The sequence below is a fragment of the Amblyomma maculatum genome, chromosome 1, assembly GCF_055883805.1.
Source record: "Amblyomma maculatum isolate TAMU_Amacu chromosome 1, ASM5588380v1, whole genome shotgun sequence".
NCBI lineage: Eukaryota > Metazoa > Arthropoda > Arachnida > Ixodida > Ixodidae > Amblyomma > Amblyomma maculatum.
In genome coordinates, this window is record NC_139344.1 from 208,342,022 (window position 1) to 208,359,879 (window position 17,858).

The window sequence follows — 17,858 nt, forward strand, 5'->3', positions numbered from 1 at the left end:
GTTATAATATTTAAAATAACGCGTGGCCATGTTTGCATCACGTTGCAGAGCAATAATTTATACTTTGTAAGGAAAATTAACAGTAATTGTTGCGTTTTTTTTTTTTTTTTTTAACAGTTATAGCTTTGATAGAGTTATAGAGTTGATAGAGTGGCGAGAGGGACGGGTAGCGTTGCTTGGTGGTGTGTACTTGTTACCTTGGTTAGAGTGTACGCTCTACTTTAGTATGGTTCATGTGTGGCCAGCTGGGTGTAAAGTACTCCCGCGAGAACTTGTTTAACAAAAAATTGCCCTGCACACTGATAACAGCACCCTGCGAAGTGGAGCGGCTGAATGCTCGAAGGTGTAACTATTTTTTGTTGCAAAGAAAACAGCTTCCGCTGCTGATGTGCAGGCGGGGAGGGACACCCATTAGAGGGACTATCACCGACTACTTGTCAACGACGATTATTACAGCTGGTGTGGCGACGTTGCTCAAGATTACGCTTTCGCAGCGAATCGCAGTCGGTCACCTATCTTTATCGGCTGCGCACACTACTGATAAGTGCACGCCGACTGATGCCTGCAGCTGTAACAATCGTCCCAGTCTGAAAACAAAGAGAAAATATACCCAATTGGGCTGATGACTGTGATTGGGTAGTCAAACGAATTCTTATTCAAGCTGGGCACTAACAAAATAGCCTATTCACTTATTGACAATTATTAGAAATTAGCCTAGTAATAAATATTAAATACGAGAACTGATAGGTGCTGCATTTCTTGTTAGGATGACCTATTACGGTCAATAAGCAAATAGGCTGCCTTGCCATGATGGCTCAGTGGTTATGGTGCTCGACTGCCAATCCCAAGTGCACGTACAGGTTCAGTTCAATCCCAGCCGCAATGTCTACTTTTCAATGAAGGCAACGCACCTGTGCACTTCGCGATGTCAGTGTAGGTTGAAGAACCCAGGTGATTTTTACAACCCTCCATTATGGCGTACCCCTTACAACCCAGTTCACTTTGGGACATTAAATACTATAAAACCAATCCAAATCAAGTAGACAAGCTTTCAATCTAATAGGATAGATTTCCTGATGTTGGGAGGTAGCATTTGCAGGCCTATAATCATGACAGGTCTCTTCTTCAGCATGCAAGCATTAACATTCGTCTAAGAACTTCCTAAAGGTTTCAATTTAGCAAAGCACTCTATTAATAAAAGATTACATGGAGCTTATGGGGTAATTGTTCCTTTTTGTACCTGTGTTAAAAGTTCTCTACATGGATGCAAAAACTGCCGGCATTTCTGTTGTAGAATCTTGGACATACACTGCAGTACACGTGGTGTTCTCTAAGGCCTAGTACTTGCTACCTTGTTTAATATTTTTGTTAATGACTTGTCAGCTGTTCTCAGAGCACATATGCTTCTGTATGCAAATGGTATTAAGTTGTTTATTCCTGTTCGTAATATAGAAGGGTATATAAGCTGGGCTACTGCAAGGTATCTGTAGCGTTGAAAAGTGGCACACTAGAAGTGGCCTTATCTTAAATACTTTCAAGGTGAAAGTCGTTTCGTTTACTAGGAAGCACGTTGCTTTTGATTTTTGTTGCTCGCTTGGCAGTGACAGCCTGAAGAAAATAAAGACCATTCAGTATCTCGGTCTTTACGTGGACTCATGCTAAGATTTCATAAACATGTTAGTTATAGTATTCAGCTTCCACAATATGTGGGTTCATTGTAAGGATCACGTGATTCAGTGATCATTGTGTTTGATATATCTGTATGTTTTGTTCATTTGTGCATTCTAAGCTCGAATTTGAATGTGTGTTTTGGATCTGCCCCAGGCAACCACTTCACATCATTTGTACGTGGAGATCACTAAACGACGCCTGGAATACTGGTGGCGGAATGGGGCGGTGCAACAAAGGAGCATTCCGACTGTGAACGCACCAGAGTGAACAAAGTGGTCGCGTGGAACGGCAATTGTGTGTATGTGTGTGTGTGTGTGTATATATGTTTTTTATTATTATTATTTTGTTTTTCTTGGCTCTGCCATGCCGACAGGCGGAGGCCACCCGTTAAAAAGGGGACAGCCGTCATCACCATCATCACCATCCACAGAATATGCCTCCCATAATATTTAATATGGGGAGGATGTTTCTCAATGACCACATTTAGTCTATTCTATGTCCCTATTGCCTCAGGGTCGATGTCTACAGAACGTCTGCAAATAGCATTTTCGTGAAAAATTGTTTTAGCAGTTGGGCAAAACATGACGAAAGAAAATGTTTGTGTGTACCTCCTTTCTACATTATAAATCGAAGTGAAACATTTTAAGGCATATCAGAAAGATAGTTTACCAAAACAGATGCTGATGGCCGATGCTTTCACAGTGGATTAATGTAATTTAACACCAAACATATCCACGATACTCAAGGCAATTCGTCACACTCAAAACAATGAGTCACAGGAACTCTGAATTAGAAAACATCACAGGATATCATCCTGCTATGAACAGACACACATACCAATGACTTTGGATGTGTTTACATATTTCCCATGTGAGGCCTTCCTATTTCAGCTAGTGACAATTGACAGTCAAGCAAAGTTATTTCATTCGATCATAAACTTGTAATGGAAGAAATGAGGAATCTCGGTAATCACATAATTTTGCAAATACTTTTTATTTAAGAAAGTATATTAGTGCACACTTTTGCAGTCTTTGTATGTGAACATCATGAAAATGCATTAGGTAGACATGCACATGCTTCTAAAGGCACCTTTCTGAATTCTATTCATGTGGCTTCCTTGTACATAAACAGCAGTGTATACACCACTTTAAAGATTTACAAGCCATAGTGGTTGTATCAATGTGATGGCATACTGACCCTGTCTATAATTAGTGCCCAATTTAGAATGTTCACAGAAATTCACCTGTTAGGATCTCAAAGATGTGCATAAGATCACATTCAGATCATATAGCAAAATTCATGTCGAGTAGATGTCTAACGAAGATCTTTTGAAAATGATCTCGCAGATGTTTTCTGAATGGCAAAAAATGGTGTTTGATATTGAGAGCATGCATGAGCACTGTTCTTAAAGCGAGAATTGAAAATGGTCAATGTCATTTCCTATGCACTACCATAACAGGCACTTCAGCCAGCATTTTATTATAAGCCCAGATAACACAAAATGTTGCCTGAGCAGTTTCAAATGGTAGTTTGTAATGTTGCCTAGATGTTTAGATGTTGCTGATGTCACCTTTCTTGATCACCAGGCAACATTACGCACTAACATTATTATGATGTTTGGGTAACATTTGTTCCAGATCGCAGGCAGTGCAGAGGCACCAGACGCCAGCATGCAGTTGCAGTACGCTAGATCTCGCTACTCCTATGAAAGGGCAGGATGACCAGGAGTTTGCAGTAAAGGCGGCGGCGGTTGAAGACCCGAACAGCGCATGACGAACGGTCAGGAGTCCATGTAGAGGTTCTGGTTGAAGCTAGCATCCTCATTGTCAATATATGTTGTATCGTAAGTAGGAATCTAGGCTTGCCTACTCACATTTGCTGTACCATCACAATTATTGTAGTTGCCATGTTTACTCTATGGCAATGCTAAAAATATTTAACCATGCACAGACATAGTTTTCTGTACCATTGAAACCGCATGCTGCATTATGAAAGTTGCCTACATGCAACAATGTTTTGTGACCATAGTGGAAATTTTTACTGTAAAAGTTCACAAAGGGTTTCAGAAAACCTTTTCTGCACAAAAGAAAGCGGGAGTTTTGGCTGCAGTATAGCGCAGTCTTGCTCATAATAGAAAGTGAGGAACAAGAAAAGTGTTTAAAAAAGAATAGACACCAAATCTCGGTTGCATTTTTCTCCTTCTTAGATATATGTCATTACTGTACATGGATCACCTCACAATATTTGCCTATAACTGCTAAATAATTTAGGATTAGATTTTTCTCGCCTCTTTCAGTTTCGGTTTCAACAGCAGAGTGATGGCTATGACGTCCAAGTTAGGTATAGGTCATATGAGGGATGAAAAAAACTGCAATATATTCGCAGCTTCTTCACTCGTAGTTTCTATTCTCGAGGCAGTCTGGCTGTAACGTTCCAGTGAGGCAAAGTGACGAAGGAGCAGTTATATCGCAGTTTTTTCCTCCCTCACGTAACCTATTCTTAACTTTGTTATAGACCTTATGTAAAATTGCTGCCATCTATCGGTTGCCGCGCACGTTTCCGCCATGTTCAAGGGTAGCTGCATTGAGGAGCGGCAAGGGGCATAGGGGGTTGCACAGCTGGCTGCGTTAATGCTCATTGTTGCCGATAATATCGACATACTGTTGTGCCCCTTGTATGCAAAAAGGGTGTAGAAGAAAAGAAGCAGCCAGTTACATCCCTTGAGCTTTTTTTTTTTTTCTTGAGGTTTGTCTTAATCTGCTCTCGCGTGGTTGTTGCGCTAGGCGCACTTTCGATCAATGGCGCGCCTGAATAGTAAAATATTTTATTTAAGGTGGATTCACACAGCGGATCAAATCGCGAATCACACTCACGATTCGCTGTGACGTGGCCCTACGTCAGTGATTTCCGCTGCTTCGCTTCAGTCTACAAGCAGCAATTCGCGATAAGGCCGCGAGTCATTTTCACAATTCGGATCCTTCACGGACAAGACATTTTTTATTTATTTATTTCTCTCGCGGAACGCTTTCCAGCTATGCTCCCGGTGCCCAGGCATAGACAACGTAACATACATTGCACTAAAACGCTGGAGGAAAGCGAGAAGCGGCTTCAAACGACTGACTGCAGTCGTTCCTATTTTGGAGTCGAACTAGCCTGTTTTTGCCTTCATTCGCAGTACACGGTTTTCACAGAAATTACAGTGGCAGGCTCTTGCACTGCGCGATACCAAATGTGTGAGTTTTGTGGCTGCACAGAGCAGTCACTTGAATGTATTAATCGCTTTCCTCAAACGTTTTGGCGCGCTTACAGTTACGCTGCATAAGCTTTGGTATTTGGCACGTACCGGGAGCATAGGGGCAGCAGTCCGAATGGTCGACTTCCAAGGGTTGAAAACAGCATGTTCATGCAGCTCTCATAGAGTAAGGGTGATCGCTTGCACTGCAGAGAACTGGCTACGTAGTATATACCCCATCGAGCGGAACAGTCACCACAACAATACTTCGGCAAAACGGCGCAGCAGCAGTAGCTGCAGGCCGCCGCACCCCGCGCATTCAGCCACCGTCCACGCATCATCCATAGTAGGCTACCCTCGATAACAGTGCGCCAGAACAAGGCTCACTTCTCGGGCAGTGCTCTGGGAGCAAGAGTAAGTCCGCTCTGTCGTCTGCTATTCTCTCCCACTGTGTGAATGCTCGCCGCGGACGGGCAGACCCCGGATCAGAGGTCACATGACCGATCGCTTCGCTATTCGGTCCGTCGTGTGAATCCACCTTTAGCGTGCATTGGAAGATTGCAAATCAGTACCCGGTGCTAAGGCAGACGAAATATATCGCCCACGGTGTGTTAAATTTGCCTGTAGATGGACTGCGCATCACCTTTTCGCATAAAAGATGTGCAAGAGTGTTCTTCCCGATTTCCTTGTTGCGCCAATTCATCTCAGCTTTTAAGCTTTCATGCATATAAGCTGTCAACAGATTTCGTCCATATGTATACGTCCAGGTACCCAGATAGAACAGGTTTCGGCACTTCAAAGGCGCCAGACTGCTCTATTAAATTCCAGCGCGATATTCTAACGTCTTTACGCATTAGATTCATCAATGAATTGAATATAGTCGACTACGTCCAGGCTTCAGTTGCTGAGATGCGTCTCCAGAACACGACTTGCGAAAGAAATGACTCAGAGTATATACGTGGCAGCAACTGCCTCTACCGTTTAGCTGCTCTCGTCTACCGCGAGTTCGCATGATTATTGTTGCTACAGTGATGGCGATCACCGCGCTGCTTGCTTTTTTTTTATTAGTGCGAGGTTTTTTTCTGCGAGTTGTGCGAGGTGCATCGAAAAGGAGTTACGCCTTAATTTGGACCACGCCAGTTTTCTTTTCTCCCATCCACATCACTGAATAATGCCGTTTCTTCGTTTAACCTTCATGACGCGCCATGAAAACAGTGTAATGAGGTAGGGATTGAAACTGCCAACCATTTGACACTATCCACAGAGCAATATCGTTTGTAGCGAGCCTTACCACGCTTAGCAGTGAAGTTTGCTACTGTGGCTATCGCAGTAGAAGCAAGAATGAGCGCACACGTCTTCCAACTTTATTTTGTCTAAAAGTACCCAGCCCTATACATGTATGCATCACATTTTCTGTATGCCCATTGCTTGGCATTTTCTACTACTTCCCTGAATTGCTGCTGGCAAATAATGTTTGTTGTTCTGCAATATGGCAAAAAAAAAAAAATCCCGTGCATCACAGCTCCACACTGAAAACATTTGTATTCTTTCAGGTGTCAACTGACTGGACGCCTCATAAATTCGAACTTAGCAAAATATGTTCGGAAGCTATAGAAAGAAAACCGCCATTTAACATTAGACAGCCCGTATACGTTCGCTACTTTTTCGCAAAATGATTTCATAAAGAATGCCGCTAGTGTCGAATATTGCATGAGAACGCAGTCCGATTAGTTTTTTCATTCAATATGTTCACAAGCAAAGAAAGCATTTAACCCCCCCCCCCCCCCTCCCTCCCCCATCTCACTACTGAGCTCATCCCTGACATGGACAACGAAAAACAATCGAAGTATTTCAGTTCCATCAAGAATTACGGAAAGAAAAAGAAAAAATGCGGTATTGAATACGCGTCCATGAAGGAGCTTGACATTGCGTCTGGGTATAAGGCAGACCTCTGCTATGTGGCTTCGTAGGCAACAGTATCTGCTATATTTATTTTCATGAAATGGAACCATGATGTGACGGCAACAGGAGCTACGTATCTGAGGAGGGTCAGCGCGCACGGAATCACGTCGTTGACCTGTCGCGCTTTGCCGGCAAATTCACGTGGCTGGGGGTTTTAGCCAGTAACATATGGAATATGGGATCTGCTATATGGTTGATTACACGCTAACAAGATACATCAGCTGCTAAACGTTCAGACATAGGATGGGAACAGTAGTGCACGCGCTTCACTGGGAACTGTGAAAGTCCATCAGAGCACAGTGTTTATTAGGCATCAGTCCTATATTTAAAAAAAAAAAAAAAAAACCAAGATAAAACATTAAGCTCCTTCGTGTATGTACGCGTAATGATATCGCAGACATGTTTTCCACACGGAAGAAATATCAATATGTTTTGCACTTTCATGGACGCGTATTTGAGTAGCGTATCAAGCAATGGCCCGGAGCAAACACGAAGGTTTTGCCATTTGTAGCTACGCTGTTACCACCGTTCGCAAGAAGTTTTGGTAGTGTAGTATCGCTTCACGAAGTAAAATTGGAATGTAGGCAGCGTGGACAAGTCAATATCTATTATTCCATCATTTTGTTGCTTTGAATGCGAACAAATACACGGAAATCACAGCACAAAGCAGACGCAGCTAACGCGACGGCAGCAGCCGCAGCCGACGCACTCAACCCTTTAACATGGCGTCGCGTAGCGCGGTTCGCTGAAGGTCCGATAGATGGCAGCAATTTTGCATAAGGTCTATAGCCATTGCTCACTTGTTCAAATCGAAACAGGTGTGAAAAAAATTGTTAATAAACTATTTGGCAATTGTAGGCAAACAGCACATGGTAATCTTTGTATAGCAATGTCTCACTCATCATCAGAAAGATAAAACATGCAACTAAAATGAGGTGTCCATACTCTTTTATGCTTGGAAAGGTGGTGCAGATAACATATGTAGATGATAAAAATTATGATTCAAGCATATGCACTATGAAGATGCAAGGTTGCATTATATTCAGTGGTCAACCAGTGCCTGGCCCAACTCATTACTGGGGCTCGTTGATAGAACTGTGTGGTTGGTAGCCAGTGCAGACCTAGAAAAGCTAGGCGCCTATGTTCTGTGCAATGTCAGTACAGGTTAAAGAACCCCGGGTGGTCGAAATTTCCGGAGCCTTCCACTATAGCGTCCCTCATATCCTGGGTCGCTTTGGAACATTAAATCCCGTAAACCAAACCAAATTTTGCAGACGCTTTAGCCTGTGTTAAACCATGAACGATTCATGAAATAACTGGATGAACACTTTTATTGCCAAACAAACAGACTTACACATGTTTTCCTTAAAATCAAATGTTGCCAGCACAGCTAGCACCAGTTACAAATGTCTAAAAATTATACAGCATTTACTTTTGTATAGTTAGACATTATTTATATGCTGTCAACAAAAAGACAGTGAAGCGTTTAACAGCAGCAGATGCCGACAATGTCTAATGAGCAGCAAACCGCTAATGTGCGACTAGTATTGCAGTCTACAACTGCACAATAAAAACTTGCAGGCACCAAAGCAAGGCAAGAAATGCACGACAGTGCATAGAATACATGTTTGCCTACAGATGCGTGCATGCTAAAATAAAACTATCGGAAAACAAAGAAAGTACGCCGAAAGAGCACCTCAGTGTCGCTTAACTTCCCAAGCGAACTCATGTGGCATGATGATATAGAAAGATCACTGAAAGTAAAATAGCGTAAAGGGTCTAAGTACAAAACTACTAAAATTTTTAAATCCTGCCTCTCAAATAACCATTCCTAATTTTGTGAAAATTCTTAACCTGTCTAATCAGAAAAAGCACAAAAGATATTTATCCACGTTAAGTACTATGCACCTAAGAGAGGCAATAGTAAAATGCAGTGACCTGTAGCCTTCACAAGTAAAACATATACGAATTTTAAAGCAAGGCGCAACCCGTATAAGACCATACTAACATAAATGGTCCTTGAAGTGATCTGGGTGCCACATAATTTGTTCATACTAAATCTCTCAACATTTGTTCATCACATACAGAAATGTTTCATACAGTTGTTGACATATTAACAGAAAGCAGACCTTCCATCCTTCAGAGATTACAATCATGTCACAACATTACACTTTACGATGTAAACAGCAAGCAGACAGGAATAGGTGGCAGCAAAACTCAATACCATGACACCATGCTTGTGCAATGAATTGATTGCAGGCAGCTCACAAATCTCCTGAGGTTGCAAATAGTTAGTCGCTTGTGCTGTCTTTTCACTTTGATGTGCTCGAAAGGCAACTCGTGGGAAGGTCCAGATGGACTGATATTTCCAACAGCTAGTACTGATTGCAAATGTCCCCCCCCCCCCCCCCCCCTTTCCCTTTACCATACTCTGAACTTGGACGGTGCTAGCTTATATATGAACAGCAACAGTAAAAAGCAAGTGCACTTGGGTGCAAAGCACAGCGTGTAACAGTGGGTAAAGGCAAAGGAACTCTGCTGAATGCACCAACTATTCAAAACACAGCAGCAAAAAGGCACCAAGAGCACAGTGAGTTTGCATAGCGACAAGCAAACAAGGCAGCAGTGTGTGATATACAACCCTACACAGGGCGTGCATATGCCTGTATACGAAGGTGCGTATAAATTACACACATTAAAAATACACAATACTTGCCCCAAAATATGGAATGTGGGCTCTATAACTAGTCTCTACAGTATGAGGCGCTTTGGGATAAGCACTCTAAATGTCTCGGCCACTGTGAAGTGGCAGCCGGTGGCCCTGAGCTTTGACTGCGGGAATGTAGGTGATATGTCTGTCTATCCATAAACTGCAGTCAAAGTAACTTTGATAGTGCTGGGAAAAATGTCAACTGGTCCCATATGCTCAGTGATATGGTCAGGCTTGGACCCAATGGCATCACCAGTAGTCAGTATTGAAGGCATGAATGGCAAAATAGAAATCAAGCAGCTTAGTCAAGCCATTCATTAATTATTGTACTAGTGTTTCACTACAGTTCAGCGTGGAATGATTCTTGATTGTGTCTGCCCTTTGCTCTGGAACAAAGAACTGCTCGTACCAGCTATATTGCTCTTATAACTTGTCTTCAGTTATTTCTAAAATCACAGTAAGTGCAAGTATGTACACATTGTGCATAAGATGACATGGGTCAGGCTTGTAAAACATCGCCTTATGTTGACATTAAAAAATTATAACCAAAATATTAAGGAAGAACATACATATCTCTGCAGCCTGAAAAATAGCCAGGTTGCTGCAATAAATTATTCCGCAAAAGAATTAACAATACACTCAATGCTACCATCTTATGACAAGCAGCAGCAGACGTCGAAACCACTTATTCTCAAGTGAGAAAGAAATGCAAAAACAATTTGTGCATTGAGCAGTAAAAATGACTTTTCATGAACAGTCGCATTATGAGTCTATACAGATGTACAACATTTTCAAAAAGTCACGCCTATCAAATAGCTGAACATTTTGGGTAACATATTGCTTTGCAGTGCAAGCAGAATCAACACAAATACATGCATCATTCCTTTGTAGAAATTCGATACAAGCGGGCATTCAAGGGACTTGTTTGACCCCTAGCAGTCGTGCTGCTGAGTCAGCAGGACTCATCAGCATCTCGTCAATGATCTTGGAGTCCTGGATTCCCAAGAGGTTCTGGATGAGATCACCATTGCCACATTCACGGGGGCTCTTGGTTTCCATGCTGCCAGCCTCTGCAGTAGCATCAGCAGCTTTTTTTTTCTGCTTCCCAAGCAAAAGCAGTTTTTTTGAGGAATGTTTGTGATTAGTCTGGGGCTTGTCTTCAGAGTCTGGTTGTTCTTCTTCTGAGCTATCTCCTGGCTCAGACAAGAGCAAGTCGTGGTGCTTCCGTTTGTGCCGGACTATGCTGTTTTTGGAGGGAAGCTTTTGGTGGCAAGTGTCACAGGCAAAGGTGTCCCCTGTGTGGCAGCTTAGCACATGATTCTTGAGTCCGTCAGTGGACACGAACCGACGGAGACAGAAGACACACGCAATGCGGCACAGGCCATAGTCCTCGCTGGTTCCGGGCATGACGGTCTTCATGTGAGCAGCCACAACTTCATGCTCCACATCAGCGGGCAGCTGCAATTCTGTGTGGTCGGACTCCAAGTGGGTCAAGCAGTCAGCCCGCTGCACAAAGGCACGCTCGCACTGGTGGCAGCGGTAGGGCACCTCGATGAGCTGACCCACATGGTGCTCGATCTCGTCAGCTGTGCTGAAAACGGCTTCGCAACACGGGCAGTGCAGTCGGTCAGGGCACTGGCGAGGGTCCTCACTTCCATTATCAGAACTGCCCTCCCCAGCATCGTCCATAGCATCCAGTGAGTCTTCATTGTGTGGCTCACTGTCAGCCTCAGCTGGCATGCGTGCACTCTTGTCAGCCCCATTTCGGGACCAGTGCTTAATGTAGTAATGCTTACGCAGGTTACCTCGTGTTGAAAATGTGCTACTAGGGCACACATTACACTTAAATGGCCGTTCGGGCACACAGCGTGTCAAGTGGTCACCATGGCGACCATGCTTGCGCACATAGTGCCGTTCGCAGTTGGACTTGGTGGTGAACCAGATGGGACACCGTTCGCACTTGAATGGCTTCTGGCCTGTGTGTGTCAGAATGTGCCGCCGCAATGAGCTGGTCCAAGGAAACTTGCGTGAACAGTAGGGACAGGCAACGCTGTTGGGCGAGTCGGTGTAGGAGCTGCGTTTCTTCTCACGATGCTCTCCACCATCACTTTCACTGCATTCACCAGTGGCTGTCTCCTGCATTTCCTCTGGCAAACCTTTTTCATCTAGAAGGTACTGCTGAAATACTTGCGAGTTGGCAGTGTGGATAACTGATGAAACACTGGCTAAATCTGCTGAACCTTCATCACTGCCATTCTCTGCAGTTCGGCTGGACAAGTCTTCCACGCTCTTGTGCTCATCTTTAGACTCTGCTTTTGCTTGCTGTTCCTGGGAAGCAGAAGACGGCACACTCTCGGCAGCATCAGCTGCTTTGTTCGCCTTGCTGCTTAGGACAACCCGCAGAGCAGTTCGAGTTTCATCAGACAAGGTTGACGAAAAAGGTTTTGAAGAACCAGGGCTATTCATAGTTGGGATGAAGTTACGACTCCGCGTGGGCCTTGCATGTTCTGGGTGCTTTCTCTTGATGTGCCTCTCCATGTTAGACTTGAGAGTGAATCCAGCAGAACAGTACACACAACTAAAGGACCTCTGGTTCTTTGGCAAGAGCTTTGGCGAGAGCTTATCATTGACCATTTTAAATGTCATTTTGTAAATATCATCACTGGCACTTGAAGATTCCAATATAGTCGGGTTCCTAGCCGAAGGCAGCCCATTGACAGGTGGACGGCCAAGTGGAGGAGTCTTGGGGGGTAACTGGAGTTTTGAACTTGGCTGAAGCAGCTGACTTGGAGGTGGCAAAAGTGGTGGAGGCGGGGCGCAGGGACTAGCAGAATGAGTGCCTTGAAGTGGCTCAGGGCTATTAGAGTTCCTCCAGCTCAGATCTATGGCATGAACAGCAAGGTCTAATGGTTCTTCTTGTGGTGGGGGCAATTCAGACAAAGAGACCAAGCTTTTGGCAGCTATAACTTGCTCATCATTGTTGTTAGCATCGCTTTCACCAGTAGCTCCCTCTCGGACTGGCTTGAGGGTCAAATTGAGTGGCTCAGCAGTCTCTGACGGAGCCTTGGCTTCCGGAGGGTTTTGTGATGACAGGTCCAGGCACTGATCCCTCACAGGTTCCTCGGGCAATGGTTCCCCTGCTGCTGGAGGCTGGCTGAGTGGAGCCGTCGCATCTGCAGGCAACGTCTTCTGGGGGCTGTCTTCAAGGCTGCCTGTAGTGAGGTCCTCTGAAGAATCACTGAGTGCCAGTGGCTTAGCAGCTACAACTTGTGCCAAACGATCACGCATATCTGGGTGCTGCTTGAGGGCATGTCGAATACAGTTGTTCTTTGTAGAGAACCCCAGCTTACATATATTACAGCAAAAAGGCTTCCTACTGCAGCTGTTGTGCAGGGAGCGCAAGTGGTGGCGAAGTACTCGGTTAAACTTGAAATCTACGCTGCAGTACTTGCACACTGTTTCTAAGCTGCCCACTTCTGGAGCCAAATTCTCTGAGCTTGTACTTCGTTCGGCCATGTGTGGGTTGTACTGCATTGCCCCTCGCACTTCACCTTTAGTCAGCTTCTTGTGCCTCTTGCGCACATGCCTTTCACAGTTGGCCTTGGTAGTGAAAGCATACTTGCAGATAGCACACTGAAATGGTCGCTCACCATTGTGTGTCCTCAGATGTCGGATGAGCGTGCTCTTGTCCATACTCGTGTAAGAACAAACATTGCAAGCATATGGCGTTGTGCCATGCGAGTGAAGCTGGCCATGCTTGCGCAACAAGCCAAGACTTGCAAAAGACATGTGGCACAACTTGCAGCCGAATTGTGGCTGACCATCCTCTTCAGCATTAGATTCATCCCTTGTGCCCTCCTCCGGCTTGCCACCATCAGGGCTTGCAGAGTCAGCCTCTAGTGGTGAACCCGGCCGTGGAGAGGCTCCACTTTGACCTGGTGAGGTTGCTGCCAGAGGCGCTTTGGATGTCACTGATATTATAGACTGAATGTCAGCAAAGTCATGGCCTGCTTCCTTCTCTGGTCTTGGTGTCCCACCATTGAAATATGCAAAGCTTTCAAAATGTTCCTCCTTGCCATGAGGAGCAGCTTCCTCCAGGGCAGCACTTGATGCTCGTGTCTGAAGCTCGAGCAAGGCCAAAAAGTCCTCTTTGCTGCAGGCAGGAGCTCCACACTGTTCAGCACGACGATGCTTGAGCTGATGTGCCTCTAAAAACCGAGGACTGGGAAAGTCACAACTACAGCTGGGGCAAAACGTGCCACGTCCGTGGGCCTGGGCGTGCAGGCGTAAAGCACTGCTGCAAGGAAATGCACGCTTGCAGAGGTTACATTCAAATGTGTGAAAGGCACTGCTGGGTCGCCGGGCCTGGCTCTCACAAAGTGACTTGGCAATGAGTGAAAATTTGCCCGTGGAAAAGTCCACAAATGTGAGGTCATGAAAGCCAGGCCCTTGGGGTGACACCTCCTGGGGGTCACAGCGGTGGTCTAGGTAGGCAGAGTAGCTTGCCGTCACCTGGCAGCACTGTGTGCATTGGATGGGGTCGTGCGGATGGGTGGCCATGTGGCTGGCAAGGCCAGCCCGGCACAGGAAGGCCTTTCCACACACAGGGCAGGACACTTGCTCGGGCAAGGGAGACAGTGGGGGTGTATCAACCTCAGGCGGCCGCTTGAGACCTCGCCGGGCTGGCCCCTCAGGCTCCTCGGGCCCAGCATGTGTGCGCATATGTCGGTGCATGTTGCCGTTTGTGGTGAAGGCCATGTGACAGACAGTGCACTTGAATGGCCGCTCGCCTGAATGCACCAGCATGTGTCGGTCTAAGGAACTCGCCGAGCTCAGCGTTTTGCCGCAAAGCCGGCAAGTGTGCGAGTGGTCAGTCGGGTTGTGCTGCCGGATATGCAGGGTCAAGGCGTGTGATGACCCCAGCACATCTTCACAGACAGGGCACACGTGGGGGCCTTCCACCTGCAGCAGGTGCAAGGGTCCATTAGGCACTGTTGAAAACTAGCATGCATAAGTGAACATGTCACCTGGCTGATCTGCAATGCATAACAATCTAACATACTCAGACAAAAAAAGGCCCTCAAGCATTCATTTGGAGTAAACAATGTCCTGCGAAACAATACCAAAGCAGCATCAATGAACTCCTTCATGCAATGCAGCTGATGAAGCACAAAATAATCTGTTCTAATGTGGTGTACATAAAAGCACACGTGGGAGAAGAAAAGAATTTGACAACTACGAATGATCCATTTACATATATAAGGGCTCACAAATGTAGCCAAATCAACTTATTGTTTAGGCAGCCAAGAAGCAAACAGCACACAATCATCACCAGCAGTCCTCCTGATGCTTTCAATCCTTGCTTTATCACCAGCCTGTGCTGTGTTGCTGCTGCCATGCCCTGCACATTATCAGCTACAGCGCCAATGGGATACTACCAGCCCAACGTGGCGTCTAGAATAGTTGTGCGGCCAGGGGCTTATAACATTGTACATGAAATCAAATGACGCACTAGTGGCCAATCATAGTAGATGTTGTTCCAAAGCACACAAGGCACATTTTTTTCTGGATAGCACACAGCATCAACAGGTCTATCCTGGTAAAGTTAAATGATGCAGTGCCTACCACAGTGGATGCTCTGCCAAAGTACAAATTTTTTCGGCTGGCATGCAGCATCATCAAGCGTATTCTGGTAAATAAAATTTCAGTTTCAATCCACAGGGCTAAAGGATTTCACATGGCAGCAGCTACACTGAACTATACTTCCACAGATAGTGTAAGGATTGAAATAATTGGGACGGCCATCAACAATCTTTCATACGTATGCATGCAAATACACTCTTCACTACTCTAGAGCGATAAAAAAACATGCAACTTGCAAAGTGAATTTTTTCTGCTATTGGTATAGCTGGGAAGAGCACAAGCAATAAGGTAGCAACTTTAGTTAAAACACCACTTCTAAAAGCAAATGCATACTGTGCTTGCCTGCGGCAAGTATGGTGCCAGTGTCTGGCATGGTCAGATTGTCAAACCTTGGTACTATGCATATGTCACCTGCCATACGTTATATTCAGTGGGCCAAGAGGTCTATAGAGTTGAGACTTCATTTTTTATGCGACTCACATTCCATTGCCCTTTCTTCTTTTTTTTCCCAGTGTGCTCTGGCAAAGTTTAAGCAGTCCAATGTAGCTGCAACACAGCAATGGCTGCAGAAAGTTTCCCAAATGAGCTGTAACGTACATAATCCTGTCACCTTTTTTTTTTTTATTTTTTGAAATCCAGCATGCCAAACAACTTAAGAATTTGGCCAATTCTTGTGTCACTTGCAGCATTGAAATCAACTGCCCACAGCTGCCCAAAATGGCCAAAGAAGGTAGGTGTTGCATCAATTTTAATGGCAGTATTCGCCTAGTAGTGGCTTATTTGTCTCTCCTTGCCAAGCATTCAAATTCCAGCCAAAATTTAAGCAATCATCAGGTGCACTTCACTAAAGGCCAAATACATTTTCCCTTTTTTTTTTGCTACTCTGTGGAGTAGCCAGGTTAGCAACCAGCATTGGAGCTTTCAGTTAAGCCACAATATTGCTAAATAGGTAGTTTCATTACGAGCCCACTGCAACACTTTTCTAGCTGCAAAGCCGGCAGCAGGTACACCCAGCTGCAAGACATAAAATTAGCAGAAATTGCCTTACCACAGAATGCTTTCGCCTGCCTGTTATGGCATCTCTGGGGAGATCGCTGTCTTGGTGATTATGAGGACTTTCGTTCGCTGAAGATTCGGTTCCGCTGCTGCCAACTTTTGAAGGCACACTGTTAGGCCTGGCTAGAGGTGTGGTTGCACGTCCAAGGTGAAGCTGATCATCGGTGCCCGACTCTGCATCACAAGAACAAAAGTGATCAATATTCGGTCGCTTGAATGACCCCAAACACGAGATAAACACAGAAAAACACTGGGAACTGTACCTTTAATTGGGCTTTCACATAATGCAAAAAAAAAGAAAGGAATAATAAACAAGTAAATAATGCTGATGAACTCATTAAACATGTTGCCTCATGCACGCACCTGAAAAATAAATTTTGAGAACAGTTCTCAGCTCAGAATTATGATACATAGCTCTATAGTTTCCTTCTACTACTCTGAGACTTTGCATAAGTGCGAGTTTGATAAAAAATTTTGTGGTGGAAATAAAGCTGTACATGAAAGTCCATGCACATCCCAGGTATGTTGGCTTTAGTCCCAAGAGACAATATGAAGTGGGAATTCAAATGGTCCCACTTGAATTAAGAAAGCAGTTATTACAAATGGCCCTATTTGAAAGCAGGCGGTCTCACCAAGGTCCACTTGTGACCATTTGGAATACAAGTAGTTTTTAAAGCAGGGCCCACTAGACAGCAAGTGGCCACATCAAGTGGAACCACTTGTGAACACATATAGCCAAAATAGATGTGCACTTTTAAGGCGAAAACCTTTACTGGCTCATGCTCGCGGCCACGATCGTGTCCGTCCATAATGCCTTTGTTGAGTGGGAACTAATAAAGTTAGGAGAAGAAGAATGGTTGCATCAGATAGAGGAAGAAAAAAGGAACCTAGACACGAAGTTTGATGACTGTAGAGTAATTAATTAATTATAGTCAAAATAGCACGGACGTCGATATAGCCACGGAAATGGTGCAACGTCACATCCACTGGAAGTGGTCTCCGGCCATGCCTAATAACCGGGACTGGCGTCACGATGACGTCACATACAACCATGACGTCACGACGGGTCATGACGTCACCAGGCGAATCACGCATATATGAAGCTGACCCCGGCAGGCATCCCGCTCCAGGCGCCTTTCATTTGGCGCTTCCTCGAACGCCGCACTACACAGCATACAAAAGCAGATGCAGCACAGCAGGCATCAGCGGCGTTTCAAATTGGTAAACAGGAAAGCAAAGCCGCAGTATCTGTCAAAATTCTCCGCGGACACCTCAACCGTACCGTAATGAAGAGGAGGAAGGTGGAAATGAAAAAAGAGAGGAAGAGATGCCATAGAGAAAAGCTTCGGACCACCGTGTGATAGAGGCTTTTGCCTCATTGCTGCTATTAGTCCAAAGTGCCCGCTAGGATATTTTACTGTATCAAGACATAATATAAGGCTGTGCAACCAGCTATGAATGCTGGTTGGGTAACTCATCTGTGTAACTTCATTAAGGTAACTTCAGGTAACTTCAATCACCTCTGTAATAAGTCAGTGCAGCAACCTGGTATTACCAATTGCCTACAATTGGTCTGTCCAACAT

The 17,858-nt window shown here is 44.9% G+C and overlaps 1 protein-coding gene and 1 long non-coding RNA gene across 7 annotated transcripts in view; one reads left to right on the forward strand and one right to left on the reverse strand.

Annotated features, from left to right (window-relative positions):
- The first annotated feature begins 146 nt into the window (after nucleotides 1-146).
- LOC146205465 (uncharacterized) lies at nucleotides 147-6,357 on the forward strand. Its single transcript, XR_014704186.1, has 3 exons — nucleotides 147-343; nucleotides 1,825-1,969; nucleotides 3,309-6,357. It is a non-coding gene; the product is annotated as an uncharacterized LOC146205465 (long non-coding RNA).
- Nucleotides 6,358-8,186: 1,829 nt separating this feature from the next.
- peb (zinc finger protein pebbled) overlaps nucleotides 8,187-17,858 on the reverse strand; it is a 43,007-nt gene continuing 33,335 nt past the window's right edge. For all 6 annotated transcript variants that reach the window (XM_084590151.1, XM_084590152.1, XM_084590156.1 and 3 more), the window contains exons 3-4: nucleotides 16,267-16,448; nucleotides 8,187-14,537 (exon numbers count right to left, since the gene is read on the reverse strand). In XM_084590151.1, coding sequence (XP_084446277.1) covers nucleotides 10,488-14,537; nucleotides 16,267-16,448 — 4,232 coding nt within the window. In that variant the 3' untranslated portion in view covers nucleotides 8,187-10,487. The remainder of the gene's footprint in view (nucleotides 14,538-16,266; nucleotides 16,449-17,858) is intronic.